Source organism: Oncorhynchus tshawytscha, linkage group LG16 (genome assembly GCF_018296145.1).
Source record: "Oncorhynchus tshawytscha isolate Ot180627B linkage group LG16, Otsh_v2.0, whole genome shotgun sequence".
NCBI lineage: Eukaryota > Metazoa > Chordata > Actinopteri > Salmoniformes > Salmonidae > Oncorhynchus > Oncorhynchus tshawytscha.
Window position 1 is genome coordinate 79,079,970 of NC_056444.1, and position 17,748 is coordinate 79,097,717.

Sequence of the window (17,748 nt, forward strand, 5' to 3'; positions counted from 1 at the left end):
TTATTAGGAAAAATATGAATAATATTCCAACCATGAGGCCTCTAGAGGGCAATTTGGTCATTTGACTGCAGAGGGGTCACTGCTGGCCATATTTCGGGCCTGATGAGGAATGAGAGGGTATTTTAGGAGACAGTCCCTGGCCCAGGTTCAGCCTAGACAGTCCCTGGCCCAGGTTCAGCCAAGACAGTCCCTGGCCCAGGTTCAGCCTAGACAGTCCATGGCCCAGGTTCAGCCTAGACAGTCCATGGCCCAGGTTCAGCCTAGACAGTCCCTGGCCCAGGTTCAGCCAAGACAGTCCCTGGCCAGGTTCAGCCAAGACAGTCCCTGGCCCGGGTTCAGCCAAGACAGTCCCTGGCCCGGGTTCAGCCTAGACACTCCCTGGCCCAGGTTCAGCCTAGACACTCCCTGGCCCAGGTTCAGCCTAGTCAGTCCCTGGGAGTCAGTCCCTGGCCTTTGTTCAGCCTAGTCAGTCCCTGGGAGTCAGTCCCTGGCCTGGGTTCAGCCTAGATAGTCCCTGGCCTGGGTTCAGTCTAGTCAGCACCACGGCTTGGCATCCTGTCTCTTTCAAGGCAGCCAAGGCCCAGCTTTAAGAAAGAAACATGGCCGCCCCCCAGCCAAAGCCAGACAGCTTGCTATCATAGATATAGAACCTAGAGGGTGCACCTCCAATCTTTCCATTAATCCATAGAGGTAGAAAGAGGGCATACTGCCGATCACCGATTGCCATTGATCGCTTCTGTGAGAACAAGGCCAGAACCACTGAGGGCTATCTCCATTTTAAAGTAGTGAAATATGTATATGTTCTTTGTGTATTTCTATGAGTTGATTGGCAGTTGGTTAACAACAGTGATAGAGATGGATAGATAGTGAAGAGACCAACCCACCCAAACACTAGATCCACCCACCCATCCAAACACTAGACCCACCCACCCATCCAAACACTAGACCCAGCCGCTCAAACACTAGACCCAGCTGCCCAAACAAACACTAGACCCAGCCGCCCAAACAAACACTAGACCCAGCCGCCCAAACAAACACTAGACCCAGCCACTAAAACACTAGACCCACGCACCCGAACACTAGACCCACCCACCCAAACACTAGACCCACCCACCCAAACACTAGACCCACACACCCAAACACTAGACCCACACACCCAAACATTAGACCGACACACCAAAAAAACTAGACCCACCCACTCAAACACTAGACCCACCCGAACACTTTCGAAGAGGAAGTATAAGGCCATGTCCTGGAAAAAGAACAGATGTCTGTCTTCATCCGTGACTTCCTAGCGCAATCACAGCCAGGGCTCTGTAATCTGCTTACTCTCTGTTGGAACTGGCCTGGGCTTGCAAATGAATTACTCTCTGACCTCCAGGGGACCCCATTGATTTTGCAGTCACTCTCACTCAGATATCATATTAACTTAAGTAATGGAAAAATGTGTCGAATTGCTGGAAATTATCTTTAAAACGGCAAACATTTCTCTTCACCCCATTGCAAAAATGTGCAGAATTGCAAGAAATTAGCTGTAAAACTGCCAAAAGATGACCCATGGTAAAATGTGTAGAATTGCAGGGAATTAACATTGTGTGGTCATCTAGCTGTTCATTGTGTGGTCATCTGGGTGTTCATTGTGTGGTCGTCTAGGTGTTCATTGTGTGGTCATCTAGGTGTTCATTGTGTGGTCGTCTAGGTGTTCATTGTGTGGTCGTCTAGGTGTTCATTGTGTGGTCGTCTAGGTGTTCATTGTGTGGTCATTGTCTAGGTGTTCATTGTGTGGTCATCTAGGTGTTCATTGTGTGGTCGTCTAGGTGTTCATTGTGTGGTCGTCTAGGTGTTCATTGTGTGGTCGTCTAGGTGTTCATTGTGTGGTCGTCTAGGTGTTCATTGTGTGGTCGTCTAGGTGTTCATTGTGTGGTCGTCTAGGTGTTCATTGTGTGGTCGTCTAGGTGTTCATTGTGTGGTCATTGTCTAGGTGTTCATTGTGTGGTCATCTAGGTGTTCATTGTGTGGTCATCTAGGTGTTCATTGTGTGGTCATCTAGGTGTTCATTGTGTGGTCATCTAGGTGTTCATTGTGTGGTCATCTAGGTGTTCATTGTGTGGTCATTGTCTAGGTGTTCATTGTGTGGTCATCGTCTAGGTGTTCATTGTGTGGTCATCTAGGTGTTCATTGTGTGGTCATCTAGGTGTTCATTGTGTGGTCATCTAGGTGTTCATTGTGTGGTCATCTAGGTGTTCATTGTGTGGTCATCTAGGTGTTCATTGTGTGGTCGTCTAGGTGTTCATTGTGTGGTCATCTAGGTGTTCATTGTGTGGTCATCTAGGTGTTCATTGTGTGGTCGTCTAGGTGTTCATTGTGTGGTCATCTAGGTGTTCATTGTGTGGTCATCTAGGTGTTCATTGTGTGGTCATCTAGGTGTTCATTGTGTGGTCATCTAGGTGTTCATTGTGTGGTCGTCTAGGTGTTCATTGTGTGGTCATCTAGGTGTTCATTGTGTGGTCATCTAGGTGTTCATTGTGTGGTCGTCTAGGTGTTCATTGTGTGGTCGTCTAGGTGTTCATTGTGTGGTCATCTAGGTGTTCATTGTGTGGTCATCTAGGTGTTCATTGTGTGGTCGTCTAGGTGTTCATTGTGTGGTCGTCTAGGTGTTCATTGTGTGGTCATCTAGGTGTTCATTGTTTATGCAGTGTTTTAGTGTTTCCTATGTTTCTTTTTATTTCTTCATTCGCCAGAGGAAGAGAAAACAAAAGGTGCCTCTTTCTCTAACTAGTGTTTCTATTTGTGATCGGGCCCCTTTAGTTTTCCTTTATTCCTACGTGTTAGATTGTAGTCCAGTAGTACTATCAAGTAACGACCGCAAATGAATGTGGTAGCATGTAGACGCTGAACCGTTCCTTCATCTGTGCATTTTAGTTCCTTATTCATCCCATATTTTCAATGTATTTCTATGTTCCATTTCTTGAGTTTTATTGCCTTCTATTTTATTCATTGGAAAGTAGACAGTTGAAGTCATCAGTAGGGTAACTTCTACCTCAGTTGGATCCATGTTCTAGTCGATTTACTCAGTCTTTCCTTCTTAAAAGATAGTTTAAACTTAAGGGTTGATACAGTGTATTCAAACTGTTTCCCTTTTCCACATGTTGTTACGTTACAGCCTTATTCTAAAATTGATTTCATAAATACAAATTCTCATCAATCTACACACAATACCCATAATGACAAAGCAAAAATAAGTTTTTAGATATTTTTGCAAATGTATAAAAAAAAAGAACGGATACCTTATTTACATAAGTATTCAGACCCTTTGCTATGAGACTCCATATTGTTTCCACTGATTATCTGTGAGATGTTTCTACAACTTGATTGGAGTCCACCTGTGGTAAATTCAATTGATTGGACATGATTTGGAAAGACACACACCTGTCTATATAAGGTCCCACACTGCATGTCAGAGCAAAAACCAAACCTTGAGGTCAAAGGAATTGTCCGTAGAGCTCAGAGACAGGATTGTGTCGAGGCACAGATCTGAGGAAGGGTACAAAAAATGTCTGCAGTATTGAAGGTCCACAAGAACACAGTGGCCTCCATCATTCTTAAATGGAACAAGTTAAACGGTAGAACCACCAAGACTCTTCCTAGATCTGGCCGCCCGGCCAAAATTAGCAATCAGGGGAGAAGGGCCTTGGTCAGGGAGGTGACCAAGAACCCAATGGTCACTCTGACAGAGCTCCAGAGTTCCTCTGTGGAGATGGGAGAACCTTCCAGAAGGACAAACATCTCTGCAGAACTCCACCAGTCAGACCTTTATGGTAGAGTGGCTTCGGGACAAGTCTCTGAATATCCTTGAGGGGCCCAGCTGGAGCCTGGACTAGAACCAGATAGAACATCTCCGAGACCTGAAAATAGCTGTGCAGCGACACTCCTTATCCAACCTGACAGAGCATGAGAGGATCTGCGGAGAAGAATGGGAGAAACTCCATAAATACAGGTGTGCCAAACTTGTAGCATCATTCCCAAGCAGAATCGAGGCTGTAATCACTGGCAAAGTTGCTTCAACAAAGTACTGAGTCTGAATACTTATGTAAATGTGATGTTTGTTATTTTTTTTATAAATTTGCTGCAATTTCTAAAAAACTGTTTTTGCTTTGGCATTGTGGGGTATTGTGTGTAGATTGAGGGGGAAAAAACTATTGAATCCATTTTAGAATAAGGCTGTAACGTAACAAAATGTGGAAAGTCAAGGGGTCTGAATACTTTCCAAATGCACCGTACCAGGACAGGAGAAATCCATTCAGTAGAATATAGTGGCTTAGATCAAATGTTCTTGTATTGTACTGAGCAATGAGAAATTAAGAAAATGGCTGCTTTGTGTTGTTCCACTATTTCTTCCTCTGGGGAACTGAGTTGACAGCACAGAGACATGAAAGGCAGAGCAGGTTGTCTGTCTGCTATGACAGGATGCTGTTACTGTATGGATACAAACAATGGTTGCTAATGTGTTATCTTTTCATCTCTCTCTCTTTTGCTCCATCCTCTCTCTCTCGCTCTCTCTCCCTCTCTCTCCCTCTCTCTCGCTCTCTCTCCCTCTCTCTCCCTCTCTCTCCCTCTCTCTCCTCTCTCTCTCTCTCTCTCTCTCCCTCTCTCTCCCTCTCTCTCCCTCTCTCTCCCTCTCTCTCCCTCTCTCTCTCTCTCACTCCTTCTCCAACAGGACATTGACTGGGTGCAGACAGAGAAGCATGTGTTTGAGCAGGCGTCTACCAATCCGTTTTTAGTGGGCCTTCACTCCTGCTTTCAGACAGAGAGCCGGTAAGAGGCAGACAGAGGCTATGTCCCAAATGTTACCCTGTTCCCTATTTAGTGCACTAGTTTGGACCAGAACCCTATGGGCCTTGGGACAAAAGTAGTGCACTATGTAGGAAATAGGGTGTCAATTGGGACGAAAAAAGAGACTCTATAGATTCCAACATGTCGCTTTTTACATTGAGACATTGACATTGTGTTCTAAACAGAGGTGGAATAAGTACTCAATAGTCATACTGTAGTAAAAGTAAAGATACTTGAGTCGTTTTCTATTAAGGTAAAAGTGAAAGTCACCCAGTAAAATACTACTTGAGTAAAAGTCTAAAAGTATTTGGTTTTAAATATACTTAAGTATCAAAAGTTAATGGAATTGCTAAAATGTACTTAAGTATAAAAAATATAAATAATTTCAACTTCCATATATTAAGCAAACCAGAGAGCACAATTTACATTTTTATTGACAGATAGTCAGGTGCACACTCCAACACTCAGACATAATTTACAAACGAAGCATGTGTGTTCAGTGAATCCTCCAGGTCAGAGGCAGGTAGGGATGACCAAGGATGTTCTCTTGATAAGTGCTGGAATTGGACCATTTTCCTGTCCTGCTAAGCATTCGAAAATGTAACCAGTACTTTTAGGTGTCAGGGAAAATGTATGGAGTAAAAAGTAACTTATTTTCTTTAGGAATGTAGTGAAGTAAAAGTAAAAGATGGCAAAAATATAAATAGTGAAGGAAAGTACAGATTTCCCCCAAAACAACTTAAGCAGTAATTTAAAGTATTTTTTACTTAAGTACTTTACACCACTGGTTCAGAATGACATGCTGTGGTTAAATAAAAGGTACCGTTTCTCTGTAGCTGTCCCACTGGTTCTGAATGACATGCTGTGTGATGTGGTTTCTGTAGCTGTCCCACTGGTTCTGAATGACATGCTGTGTGATGTGGTTTCTGTAGCTGTCCCACTGGTTCTGAATGACATGCTGTGTGATGTGGTTTCTGTAGCTGTCCCACTGGTCTTGGAACTAGGCAACTTAACCGTTCACCATTAGACCTCTGTTCATTTTCAGTGTGAAGTAAGAAACTACAGAGCTGTGGCTTCTGGGAATAGTGATGCATTCAATAACAGACTTCTCATTGTCACTTAAGAAATGTACAGTTGTAGTCAATTACTGGTAGTCCATGAGAGTGTTTACCGTCAGACCATTAACCATGACCTGTAAAACCAAACAGAATGTTAAGAGGCATTGGGGAAGGTCATTTTCACCCAGGCTTTTTTTACTGGGGGTTTTTAGAGCAAAAATGACTTTTTTGTGTAAAAAAAAAAAAAATCACCAATTTCACGAAGACATTGATTGTTACAAAGAACTTAAGCTAAGATAAATTATAATTGAATTGGCATCCATGCAGCCTCCCCTTGTACAATGACAATACTTGACTATTGTTTGGGAAAATGGCAATCTTGGTACAAGGACCACTTAGGATACATTCAACCTTCAGATACTCTCCCAAGACTGTTTCCCAATATCTACTCCTTCCCTGTTCTTCCGATTGTAGGTTATTTCTCGTGATCGAGTACGTCAACGGAGGGGATCTGATGTTTCATATGCAACGGCAACGGAAACTACCAGAAGAACATGCGAGGTAAACAAACAGACATTCTACTCCAGTACCTCCGGTACTTCAACAGCATACGGATAGAACCCGTCAATCAACCCTTAAACATGGCCCTCTGCCGTTTCCCCTGCAAACGTATCCATTTGTTTTGAAGAGGACGAGGCCCTATTAGAATCCCAACATGAAAGGCACATCGGTGAAGTGGATGAAGTTGGCGGTATCGCCGTATATTCAAGTCCCAATCTCTGTCCGTAGCCACCGTCCTCTCTCTCCCGTCCTCTCCCTCCATCGCTGTCTCTCCTGTCCTCTCTCTCCCGTCCTCTCTCTCTCCCTCGCTGTCTCTCCCATCCTCTCTCTCCATCGCTGTCTCTCCCGTCCTCTCTCTCCATCGCTGTCTCTCCCATTCTCTCTCTCCCTCGCTGTCTCTCCCGTCCTCTCTCTCCCTCGCTGTCTCTCGTGTCCTCTCTCTCCCATCCTCTCTCTCCCGTCCTCTCTCTCCCTCGCTGTCTCTCCCGTCCTCTCTCTCTCCAACACTGTCTCTATTGTCCTCTCTCTCTCCAACGCTGTCTCTCCTGTCCTCTCTCTCTCCCTCACTGTCTCTCCCGTCCTCTCTCTCTCCCTCACTGTCTCTCCCGTCCTCTCTCTCTCCATCGCTGTCTCTCCCGTCCTCTCTCTCCCTCACTGTCTCTCCCGTCCTCTTTCTCTCCATCGCTGTCTCTCCCGTCCTCTCTCTCCCCACTGTCTCTCCCGTCCTCTCTCTCTCCATCGCTGTCTCTCCCGTCCTCTCTCTCCCTCGCTGTCTCTCCCGTCCTCTCTCTCCCTCACTGTCTCTCCTGTCCTCTCTCTCTCCATCGCTGTCTCTCCCGTCTTCTCTCTCCCTCACTGTCTCTCATGTTCTCTCTCTCCCTCACTGTCTCTCCCGTCCTCTCTCTCTCCATCGCTGTCTCTCCCGTCCTCTCTCTCCCTCTCTGTCTCTCCCGTCCTCTCTCTCCCTCACGGTCTCTCCCGTCCTCTATCTCTCCCTCGCTGTCTTTCCCGTCCTCCCTCTCCCTCGCTGTCTCTCCCGTCCTCTCTCTCCCTCGCTGTTTCTCCCGTCCTCTCTCTCCCTCGTTGTCTCTCCCGTCCTCTCTCTCCCTCGCTGTCTCTCCGTCCTCCCTCTCCCTCGCTGTCTCTCCCGTCCTCCCTCTCCCTCGCTGTCTCTCCCGTCCTCCCTCTCTCCCTCGCTGTCTCTCCCGTCCTCCCTCTCCCCTCGCTGTCTCTCCCGTCCTCCTCTCCCTCGCTGTCTCTCCCGTCCTCTCTCTCCCTCGCTGTCTCTCCCGTCCTCTCTCTCCCTCGCTGTCTCTCCCTGTCCTCCCTCGCTGTCTCTCCGTCCTCCCTCGCTGTCTCTCCCGTCCTCCCTCGCTGTCTCTCCCGTCCTCTTTCTCTCCATCGCTGTCTCTCCCGTCCTCTCTCTCCTCACTGTCTCTCCCGTCCTCTCTCTCTCCATCGCTGTCTCTCCCATCCTCTCTCTCCCTCACTGTCTCTCCCGTCCTCTCTCTCCATCGCTGTCTCTGCCGTCCTCTCTCTCCCTCGCTGTCTCTCCCGTCCTCCCTCTCCCTCGCTGTCTCTCCCGTCCTCCCTCTCCCTCGCTGTCTCTCCCGTCCTCCCTCTCCCTCGCTGTCTCTCCCGTCCTCTCTCTCCCTCGCTGTCTCTCCCGTCCTCTCTCTCCCTCGCTGTCTCTCCCGTCCTCTCTCTCCCCTCGCTGTCTCTCCCGTCCTCCCTCGCTGTCTCTCCCGTCCTCCCTCGCTGTCTCTCCCTCCTCCTCGCTGTCTCTCCCGTCCTCTTTCTCTCCATCGCTGTCTCTCCCGTCCTCTCTCTCCCTCGCTGTCTCTCCCGTCCTCTCTCTCCCATCGCTGTCTCTCCCATCCTCTCTCTCCCTCGGTCTCTCCCGTCCTCTTTCTCTCCCTCGCTGTCTCTCCCGTCCTCCTCTCCCTCGCTGTCTCTCCCGTCCTCCCTCTCCACGGTCTCTCCCGTCCTCCTCTCCCTCTCTGTCTCTCCCGTCCTCTCTCTCCCTCACTGTCTCTCCCTTCCTCTCTCTCCTCGCTGTCTCTCCCGTCCTCTCTCTCCCTCACTGTCTCTCCCGTCCTCTCTCTCCCTCACGGTCTCTCCCGTCCTCTCTCTCCCCTCGCTGTCTCTCCCTTCCTCTCTCTACCTCACTGTCTCTCCCGTCCTCCCTCTCCCTCACGGTCTCTCCCGTCCTCTCTCTCCCCATCACGGTCTCTCCCGTCCCCTCTCTCCCTCGCTGTCTCTCCCTTCCTCTCTCTACCTCGCTGTCTCTCCCGTCCTCCCTCTCCCTCACGGTCTCTCCCGTCCTCTCTCTCCATCGCTGTCTCTCCCGTGCTCTCTCTCCCTCTCTGTCTCTCCTCGTCCTCTCTCTCCCTCACGGTCTCTCCCTTCCTCTCTCTACCTCGCTGTCTCTCCCGTCCTCTCTCTCCCTCACGGTCTCTCCCGTCCTCTCTCTCCCTCACGGTCTCTCCCGTCCTCTCTCTCCCTCACTGTCTCTCTCTACCTCGCTGTCTCTCCCGTCCTCCCTCTCCCTCACGGTCTCTCCCTTCCTCTCTCTACCTCGCTGTCTCTCCCTTCCTCTCTCTACCTCGCTGTCTTTCCCGTACTCCCTCTCCCTCGCTGTCTCTCCCGTCCTCTCTCTCCCTCGCTGTTTCTCCCGTCCTCTCTCTCCCTCGTTGTCTCTCCCGTCCTCTCTCTCCCTCGCTGTCTCTCCCGTCCTCCCTCTCCTCGCTGTCTCTCCCGTCCTCCCTCTCCCTCGCTGTCTCTCCCGTCCTCCCTCTCCATCGCTGTCTCTCCCGTCCTCCCTCGCTGTCTCTCCCGTCCTCTCTCTCCCTCTGTCTCTCCCGTCCTCTTTCTCTCCATCGCTGTCTCTCCCGTCCTCTCTCTCCCTCACTGTCTCTCCCGTCCTCTCTCTCTCCATCGCTGTCTCTCCCTTCCTCTCTCTCCCTCGCTGTCTCTCCGTCCTCTCTCTCCCTCACTGTCTCTCCCCTCTCTCTCCATCGCTGTCTCTCCCGTCCTCTCTCTCCCTCACGGTCTCTCCCGTCCTCTCTCTCTCCTCGCTGTCTCTTCCGTCCTCTCTCTCCATCGCTGTCTCTCCCATCCTCTCTCTCCCCTCACTGTCTCTCCCTTCCTCTCTCTCCCTCGCTGTCTCTCCCTTCCTCTCTCTCCTCGCTGTCTCTCCCGTCCTCTCTCTCCCTCACGGTCTCTCCCGTCCTCTCTCCCTCGCTGTCTCTTCCGTCCTCTCTCTCCACGGTCTCTCCCGTCCTCTCTCTCCCTCTCTGTCTCTGTCTCTCTCTCCCTCGCTGTCTCTCCCGTCCTCCCTCTCCCTCACGGTCTCTCCTTCCTCTCTCTCCCTCGCTGTCTCTCCCTTCTCTCTCTACCTCGCTGTCTCTCCCTCGCTGTCTTTCCTCCCGTCCTCCCTCTCCCTCGCTGTCTCTCCCGTCCTCTCTCTCCCTCGCTGTTTCTCCGTCCTCTCTCTCCCTCGTTGTCTCTCCCGTCCTCTCTCTCCTCGCTGTCTCTCCGTCCTCCCTCGCTGTCTCTCCCGTCCTCCCTCACTGTGTCTCCCATCATCCCTCACTGTCTCTCCCGTCCTCTCTCTCCCTTGCTGTCTCTCGTGTCCTCTCTCTCCCTCGCTGTCTCTCCCATCCTCTCTCTCCCTCGCTGTCTCTCCCCTACTCCCCTATTGCACAAAGTGAGGGACAAGGAGAGGCCCGAGCCACTTCTTGAAATAGCCTCGTTGAAGCTGTACGATGACACGCAGGCAGGCAGCCCTCATAATTGGGCTTGTTTGCTTCGTACAGAGAGTGCTGTTCAAGGAGAGTGACAAACTGGCCTGGAACAGAAACAGCCTTCTGATTGGTAGATTGTTACTATTTTGAGGTGGCTGGTGCAAAACCACTTTGATTGACTTTACTATCTCTCTCTCCTGTGCTGTTCTTATTTTTCTTCCGGAGAAAGCTTCCCATTTGACAGTCTGTTATCGTTTCCATGGAAGGGCAAGTCGAACCAAAATTCTCCTGACGTGCTCTTTTGAAGAGAAAAAAAATCATCATTACATCGGCAAAACATAATTAGCGCTCATAATTCATTGTGCCTGTCTACGTAGTTTCTCTGAGTACGCTGGTGATATACTTGGATCAAAGGCAGGATGATTTAGAGAGGCAAGGGCCCCCACTGGCACTCCATCTGTATGCAGTGGGCCCCGGCCCCGTCCATGCACAGCGCCATGGTTATCACCGATAATGATGGTACATATTCATGAGGCATGCTCTGAGAGGTCCCTGGGTTGGTTCCCCTGAGGGGGACGGTGGGGGTGGTGAGGTTGGTGGTTGTGGAGCTGACAGGATGAAGTGCACAACTCCGCTCAGTGAGGCACTGCTCTCTCTGTCTCTCTCTCTCTCTCTGTGTCTCTGTGCCCTGTCCTCTCTCTCTCTGTGTCTCTGTGCCCTGTTCCTCTCTCTCTCTGTGTCTCTGTGTCTCTGTGCCCTGTTCCTCTCTCTCTCTCTCTGTGTTTCTGTGCCCTGTTCCTCTCTCTCTCTCTGTCTCTCTGTGCTCCTGTGTCTCTGTGCTCTGTTCCTCTCTCTCTGTGTGTCTCTGTGCCTGTGCCCTTCCTCTCTCTCTCTGTGTCTCTGTGCCCTGTTCCTCTTTCTCTCTGTGTCTCTGTGCCCTGTTCCTCTCTCTCTCTGTGTCTCTGTGCCCTGTTCCTCTCTCTCTCTCTGTCTCTGTGCCCTGTTCCTCTCTCTCTCTCTCTCTCTCTCTTCTCTCTCTCTGTGTCTCTGTGCCCTGTTCCTCTCTCTCTCTGTGTCTCTGTGCCCTGTTCCTCTCTCTCTCTCTGTGTCTCTGTGCCCTGTTCCTCTTTCTCTCTGTGTCTCTGTGCCCTGTTCCTCTCTCTCTCTCTCTGTGTCTCTGTGCCCTGTTCCTCTCTCTCTCTCTGTGTCTCTGTGCCCTGTTCCTCTCTCTCTCTGTGTCTCTGTGCCCTGTTCTCTCTCTCTCTGTGTCTCTGTGCCCTGTTCCTCTCTCTCTCTGTGTCTCTGTGCCCTGTTCCTCTCTCTCTCTCTCTGTGTCTCTGTGCCCTGTTCCTCTCTCTCTCTCTGTGTCTCTGTGCCCTGTTCCTCTCTCTGTGTCTCTGTGCCCTGTTCCTCTCTCTCTCTGTGTCTCTGTGCCCTGTTCCTCTTTCTCTCTGTGTCTCTGTGCCCTGTTCCTCTTTCTCTCTGTGTCTCTGTGCCCTGTTCCTCTCTCTCTCTCTCTGTCTCTGTGCCCTGTTCCTCTCTCTCTCTGTGTCTCTGTGCCCTGTTCCTCTCTCTCTGTGTCTCTGTGCCCTGTTCCTCTCTCTCTCTGTGTCTCTGTGCCCTCTTTCTATCTCTCTGTGTCCCTGTGCCCTGTTCCTCTTTCTCTCTGTGTCTCTGTGCCCTGTTCCTCTCTCTCTCTCTGTCTCTGTGCCCTGTTCCTCTCTCTCTCTGTGTCTCTGTGCCCTGTTCCTCTCTCTCTCTGTGTCTCTGTGCCCTGTTCCTCTCTCTCTCTGTGTCTCTGTGCCCTGTTCCTCTCTCTCTCTGTGTCTCTGTGCCCTGTTCCTCTCTCTCTCTGTGTGTCTCTGTGCCCTGTTCCTCTCTCTCTCTCTGTGTCTCTGTGCCCTGTTCCTCTCTCTCTCTCTGTGTGTCTCTGTGCCCTGTTCCCTGTTCTCTCTCTCTCTCTGTCTCTCTGTGCCCTGTTCCTCTCTCTCTCTCTGTCTCTGTGCCCTGTTCCTCTCTCTCTCTGTGTCTCTGTGCCCTGTTCCTCTCTCTCTCTGTGTCTCTGTGCCCTGTTCCTCTCTCTCTCTGTGTCTCTGTGCCCTGTTCCTCTCTCTCTCTGTGTGTCTCTGTGCCCTGTTCCTCTCTCTCTCTCTCTGTGTCTCTGTGCCCTGTTCCTCTCTCTCTCTCTGTGTGTCTCTGTGCCCTGTTCCTCGCTCTCTCTCTCTCTGTGTGTCTCTGTGCCCTGTTCCTCGCTCTCTCTCTGTGTCTCTGTGCCCTGTTCCTCTCTCTCTCTGTGTCTCTGTGCCCTGTTCCTCTCTCTCTCTGTGTGTCTCTGTGCCCTGTTCCTCTCTCTCTCTCTGTGTGTCTCTGTGCCCTGTTCCTCTCTCTCTCTCTCTGTGTCTCTGTGCCCTGTTCCTCTTTCTCTCTGTGTCTCTGTGCCCTGTTCTTCTTTCTCTCTGTGTCTCTGTGCCCTGTTCCTCTTTCTCTCTGTGTCTCTGTGCCCTGTTCCTCTTTCTCTCTGTGTCTCTGTGCCCTGTTCCTCTTTCTCTCTGTGTCTCTGTGCCCTGTTCCTCTTTCTCTCTGTGTCTCTGTGCCCTGTTCCTCTCTCTCTCTCTGTCTCTGTGCCCTGTTCTTCTCTCTCTCTCTGTGTCTCTGTGCCCTGTTCTTCTCTCTCTCTGTCTCTGTGCCCTGTTCCTCTCTCTCTCTGTGTCTCTGTGCCCTGTTCCTCTCTCTCTCTCTGTCTCTGTGCCCTGTTCCTCTCTTTCTCTCTGTCTCTGTGCCCTGTTCCTCTCTCTCTCTCTCTGTCTCTGTGCCCTGTTCCTCTCTCTCTCTCTGTCTCTGTGCCTGTTCCTCTCTCTCTCTCTCTCTGTGTGTCTCTGTGCCCTGTTCCTGCTCTCTCTCTCTCTCTGTGTCTCTGTGCCCTGTTCCTCTCTCTCTCTCTCTGTCTCTGTGCCCTGTTCCTCTCTCTCTCTCTGTCTCTGTGCCCTGTTCCTCTCTCTCTCTCTGTCTCTGTGCCCTGTTCCTCTCTCTCTCTCTGTCTCTGTGCCCTGTTCCTCTCTCTCTCTGTCTCTGTGCCCTGTTCTTCTCTCTCTCTGTGTCTCTGTGCCCTGTTCCTCTCTCTCTCTCTGTCTCTGTGCCCTGTTCCTCTCTCTCTCTCTGTCTCTGTGCCCTGTTCTTCTCTCTCTCTCTCTGTGCCCTGTTCTCTGTGCCCTGTGTCTCTGTGCCCTGTTCCTCTCTCTCTCTCTGTCTCTGTGCCCTGTTCCTCTCTCTCTCTCTCTGTCTCTGTGCCCTGTTCCTCTCTCTCTCTCTGTCTCTGTGCCCTGTTCCTCTCTCTCTCTCTGTCTCTGTGTGCCCTGTTCCTCTCTCTCTCTGTGCCCTGTTCCTCTCTCTGTCTCTCTGTCTCTGTGCCCTGTTCCTCTCTCTGTTCCCTCTCTCTCTCTCTGTCTCTGTGCCCTGTTCTTCTCTCTCTCTGTGTCTCTGTGCCCTGTTCCTCTCTCTCTCTCTCTGTCTCTGTGCCCTGTTCCTCTCTCTCTCTCTGTCTCTGTGCCCTGTTCTTCTCTCTCTCTGTGTCTCTGTGCCCTGTTCCTCTCTCTCTCTCTCTGTCTCTGTGCCCTGTTCCTCTCTTTCTCTCTGTCTCTGTGCCCTGTTCCTCTCTCTCTCTCTCTGTCTCTGTGCCCTGTTCCTCTCTCTCTCTCTGTCTCTGTGCCCTGTTCCTCTCTCTCTCTCTGTGTCTCTGTGCCCTGTTCCTCTCTCTCTCTCTCTGTCTCTGTGCCCTGTTCCTCTCTCTCTCTCTGTCTCTGTGCCCTGTTCCTCTCTCTCTCTCTGTCTCTGTGCCCTGTTCCTCTCTCTCTCTCTGTCTCTGTGCCCTGTTCCTCTCTCTCTCTCTCTGTCTCTGTGCCCTGTTCCTCTCTCTCTCTCTGTGTCTCTGTGCCCTGTTCCTCTCTCTCTCTCTGTCTCTGTGCCCTGTTCTTCTCTCTCTCTGTGTCTCTGTGCCCTGTTCCTCTCTCTCTCTCTCTGTCTCTGTGCCCTGTTCTTCTCTCTCTCTGTGTCTCTGTGCCCTGTTCCTCTCTCTCTCTCTCTGTCTCTGTGCCCTGTTCCTCTCTCTTTCTCTCTGTCTCTGTGCCCTGTTCCTCTCTCTCTCTCTGTCTCTGTGCCCTGTTCCTCTCTCTCTCTCTGTCTCTGTGCCCTGTTCCTCTCTCTCTCTCTGTCTCTGTGCCCTGTTCCTCTCTCTCTCTCTCTGTCTCTGTGCCCTGTTCCTCTCTCTCTCTCTGTCTCTGTGCCCTGTTCTTCTCTCTCTGTGTCTCTGTGCCCTGTTCCTCTCTCTCTCTCTCTGTGTCTCTGTGCCCTGTTCCTCTCTCTCTCTCTGTCTCTGTGCCCTGTTCTTCTCTCTCTCTGTGTCTCTGTGCCCTGTTCTGTCTCTGTTCTCTCTCTCTCTCTGTCTCTGTGCCCTGTTCCTCTCTTTCTCTCTCTCTGTGCCCTGTTCCTCTCTCTCTCTCTGTCTCTGTGCCCTGTTCCTCTCTCTCTCTCTGTCTCTGTGCCCTGTTCCTCTCTCTCTCTCTCTGTCTCTGTGCCCTGTTCCTCTCTCTCTCTCTGTCTCTGTGCCCTGTTCCTCTCTCTCTCTGTCTCTGTGCCCTGTTCCTCTGTGTCTCTGTGCCCTGTTCTCTCTCTCTCTGTGTCTCTGTGCCCTGTTCTTCTCTCTCTCTCTGTGTCTCTGTGCCCTGTTCTTCTCTCTCTCTCTGTCTCTCTGTGCCCTGTTCTTCTCTCTCTGTGTCTCTGTGCCCTGTTCTTCTCTCTCTCTGTGTCTCTGTGCCCTGTTCTTCTCTCTCTCTCTGTGTCTCTGTGCCCTGTTCTTCTCTCTCTCTGTGTCTCTGTGTCTCTGTGCCCTGTTCTTCTCTCTCTCTCTCTGTGCCCTGTTCTCTCTCTCTCTGTCTCTGTGCCCTGTTCTCTCTCTCTCTCTGTGTGTTCTTCTCTCTCTCTCTGTGTCTCTGTGCCCTGTTCCTCTCTCTCTCTGTGTCTCTGTGCCCTGTTCTTCTCTCTCTCTGTCTCTGTGCCCTGTTCTTCTCTCTCTCTCTGTCTCTGTGCCCTGTTCTTCTCTCTCTCTCTGTGTCTCTGTGCCCTGTTCTTCTCTCTCTCTCTGTGTCTCTGTGCCCTGTTCTTCTCTCTCTCTGTGTCTCTGTGCCCTGTTCTTCTCTCTCTCTCTGTGTCTCTGTGCCCTGTTCTTCTCTCTCTCTGTGTCTCTGTGCCCTGTTCTTCTCTCTCTCTGTGTCTCTGTGCCCTGTTCTTCTCTCTCTCTCTCTGTCTCTGTGCCCTGTTCTTCTCTCTCTCTCTCTGTGTCTCTGTGCCTCTGTTCTCTGTCTCTGTGCCCTCTCTCTCTCTCTGTCTCTGTGCCCTGTTCTTCTCTCTCTCTCTGTCTCTGTGCCCTGTTCTTCTCTCTCTCTCTGTGTCTCTGTGCCCTGTTCTTCTCTCTCTCTCTCTCTGTGTCTCTGTGCCCTGTTCTTCTCTCTGTGTCTCTCTGTTCTGTGTCTCTGTGCCCTGTTCTTCTCTCTCTCTCTCTGTGTCTCTGTGCCCTGTTCTTCTCTCTCTCTCTCTGTGTCTCTGTGCCCTGTTCTTCTCTCTCTCTGTGTCTCTGTGCCCTGTTCCTCTCTCTCTCTCTGTGTCTCTGTGCCCTGTTCCTCTCTCTCTCTGTGTCTCTGTGCCCTGTTCCTCTCTCTCTCTCTGTGTCTCTGTGCCCTGTTCCTCTCTCTCTGTGTCTCTGTGCCCTGTTCCTCTCTCTCTCTGTGTGTCTCTGTGCCCTGTTCCTCTCTCTCTCTGTGTCTCTGTGCCCTGTTCCTCTCTCTCTCTGTGTCTCTGTGCCCTGTTCCTCTCTCTCTCTCTGTCTCTGTGCCCTGTTCCTCTCTCTGTCTGTGTGTCTCTGTGCCCTGTTCCTCTCTCTCTCTGTGTCTCTGTGCCCTGTTCCTCTCTCTCTCTCTGTCTCTGTGCCCTGTTCCTCTCTCTCTCTGTGTCTCTGTGCCCTGTTCCTCTCTCTCTCTCTGTCTCTGTGCCCTGTTCCTCTCTCTCTCTCTGTCTCTGTGCCCTGTTCCTCTCTCTCTCTGTGTCTCTGTGCCCTGTTCCTCTCTCTCTCTCTGTCTCTGTGCCCTGTTCCTCTCTCTCTCTCTGTCTCTGTGCCCTGTTCTTCTTTCTCTCTGTGTCTCTGTGCCCTGTTCTTCTCTCGGTCTTTGTGCCCTGTCTCTCGGTCTTTGTGCCTTTTCTCTCTCTCTCTCTCTCTGTGCCCTGTCTCTCTCTCTCTCTCTCTGTGCCCTGTATTCAATTTAATTCAATTCAAGGGCTTTATTGGCATGGGAAACATGTGTTAACATTGCCAAAGCAAGTGAGGTAGATAATATATAAAGTGAATATATAAAGTGAAATAAACAATAAAAATTAACAGTAAACATTACACATACAGAAGTTTCAAAACAATAAAGACATTACAAATGTCATATTATATATATATATATACAGTGTTTTAACAATGTACAAATGGTAAAGGACACAAGATAAAATAAATAAGCATAAATATGGGTTGTATTTACAATGGTGTGTGTTCTTCACTGGTTGCCCTTTTCTCGTGGCAACAGGTCACAAATCTTGCTGCTGTGATGGCACACTGTGGAATTTCTCCCAGTAGATATGGGAGTTTTTCAAAATTGGATTTGTTTTCGAATTCTTTGTGGATCTGTGTAATCTGAGGGAAATATGTCTCTCTAATATGGTCATACATTGGCCAGGAGGTTAGGAAGTGCAGCTCAGTTTCCACCTCATTTTGTGGGCAGTGAGCACATAGCCTGTCTTCTCTTGAGAGCCATGTCTGCCTACGGCGGCCTTTCTCAATAGCAAGGCTATGCTCACTGAGTCTGTACATAGTCAAAGCTTTCCTTAATTTTAGGTCAGTCACAGTGGTCAGGTATTCTGCCGCTGTGTACTCTCTGTGTAGGGCCAAATAGCATTCTAGTTTGCTCTGTTTTTTTGTTAATTCATTCCAATGTGTCAAGTAATTATCTTTTTGTTTTCTCATGATTTGGTTGGGTCTAATTGTGCTGCTGTCCTGGGGCTCTGTAGGGTGTGTTTGTGTTTGTGAACAGAGCCCCAGGACCAGCTTGCTTAGAGGACTCTTCTCCAGGTTCATCTCTCTGTAGGTGATGGCTTTGTTGTGGAAGGTTTGGGAATCGCTTCCTTTTAGGTGGTTATGGAATTTAACGGCTCTTTTCTGGATTTTGTTCATTAGTGGGTATCGGCCTAATTCTGCTCTGCATGCATTATTTGGTGTTCTACGTTGTACACGGAGGATATTTTTGCAGAATTCTGCATGCAGAGTCTCAATTTGGTGTTTGTCCCATTTTGTGAAGTCTTGGTTGGTGAGCGCATCTCTCTCTCTCTCGGTGACCTGTCTCTCTCTCCCTCTCCCTTTCTCTCTCTCTCTGTGCCCTGTATCTCTCTCTCTGTGCCCTCTCTCTCTCTCTGTGTGTGTACGCCCTTGTCTCTCTCTCTCTGTGTGCCCTGTCTCTCTCTCT

The 17,748-nt window shown here is 50.4% G+C and overlaps 1 protein-coding gene across 1 annotated transcript in view; it reads left to right on the forward strand.

Moving 5' to 3' along the window:
- LOC112235201 (protein kinase C zeta type-like) overlaps positions 1–17,748 on the forward strand; it is a 104,749-nt gene that overhangs the window by 45,045 nt on the left and 41,956 nt on the right. Inside the window, exons 7-8 of the mRNA XM_042299727.1 lie at positions 4,718–4,815; positions 6,366–6,452. Coding sequence (XP_042155661.1) covers positions 4,718–4,815; positions 6,366–6,452 — 185 coding nt within the window. The remainder of the gene's footprint in view (positions 1–4,717; positions 4,816–6,365; positions 6,453–17,748) is intronic.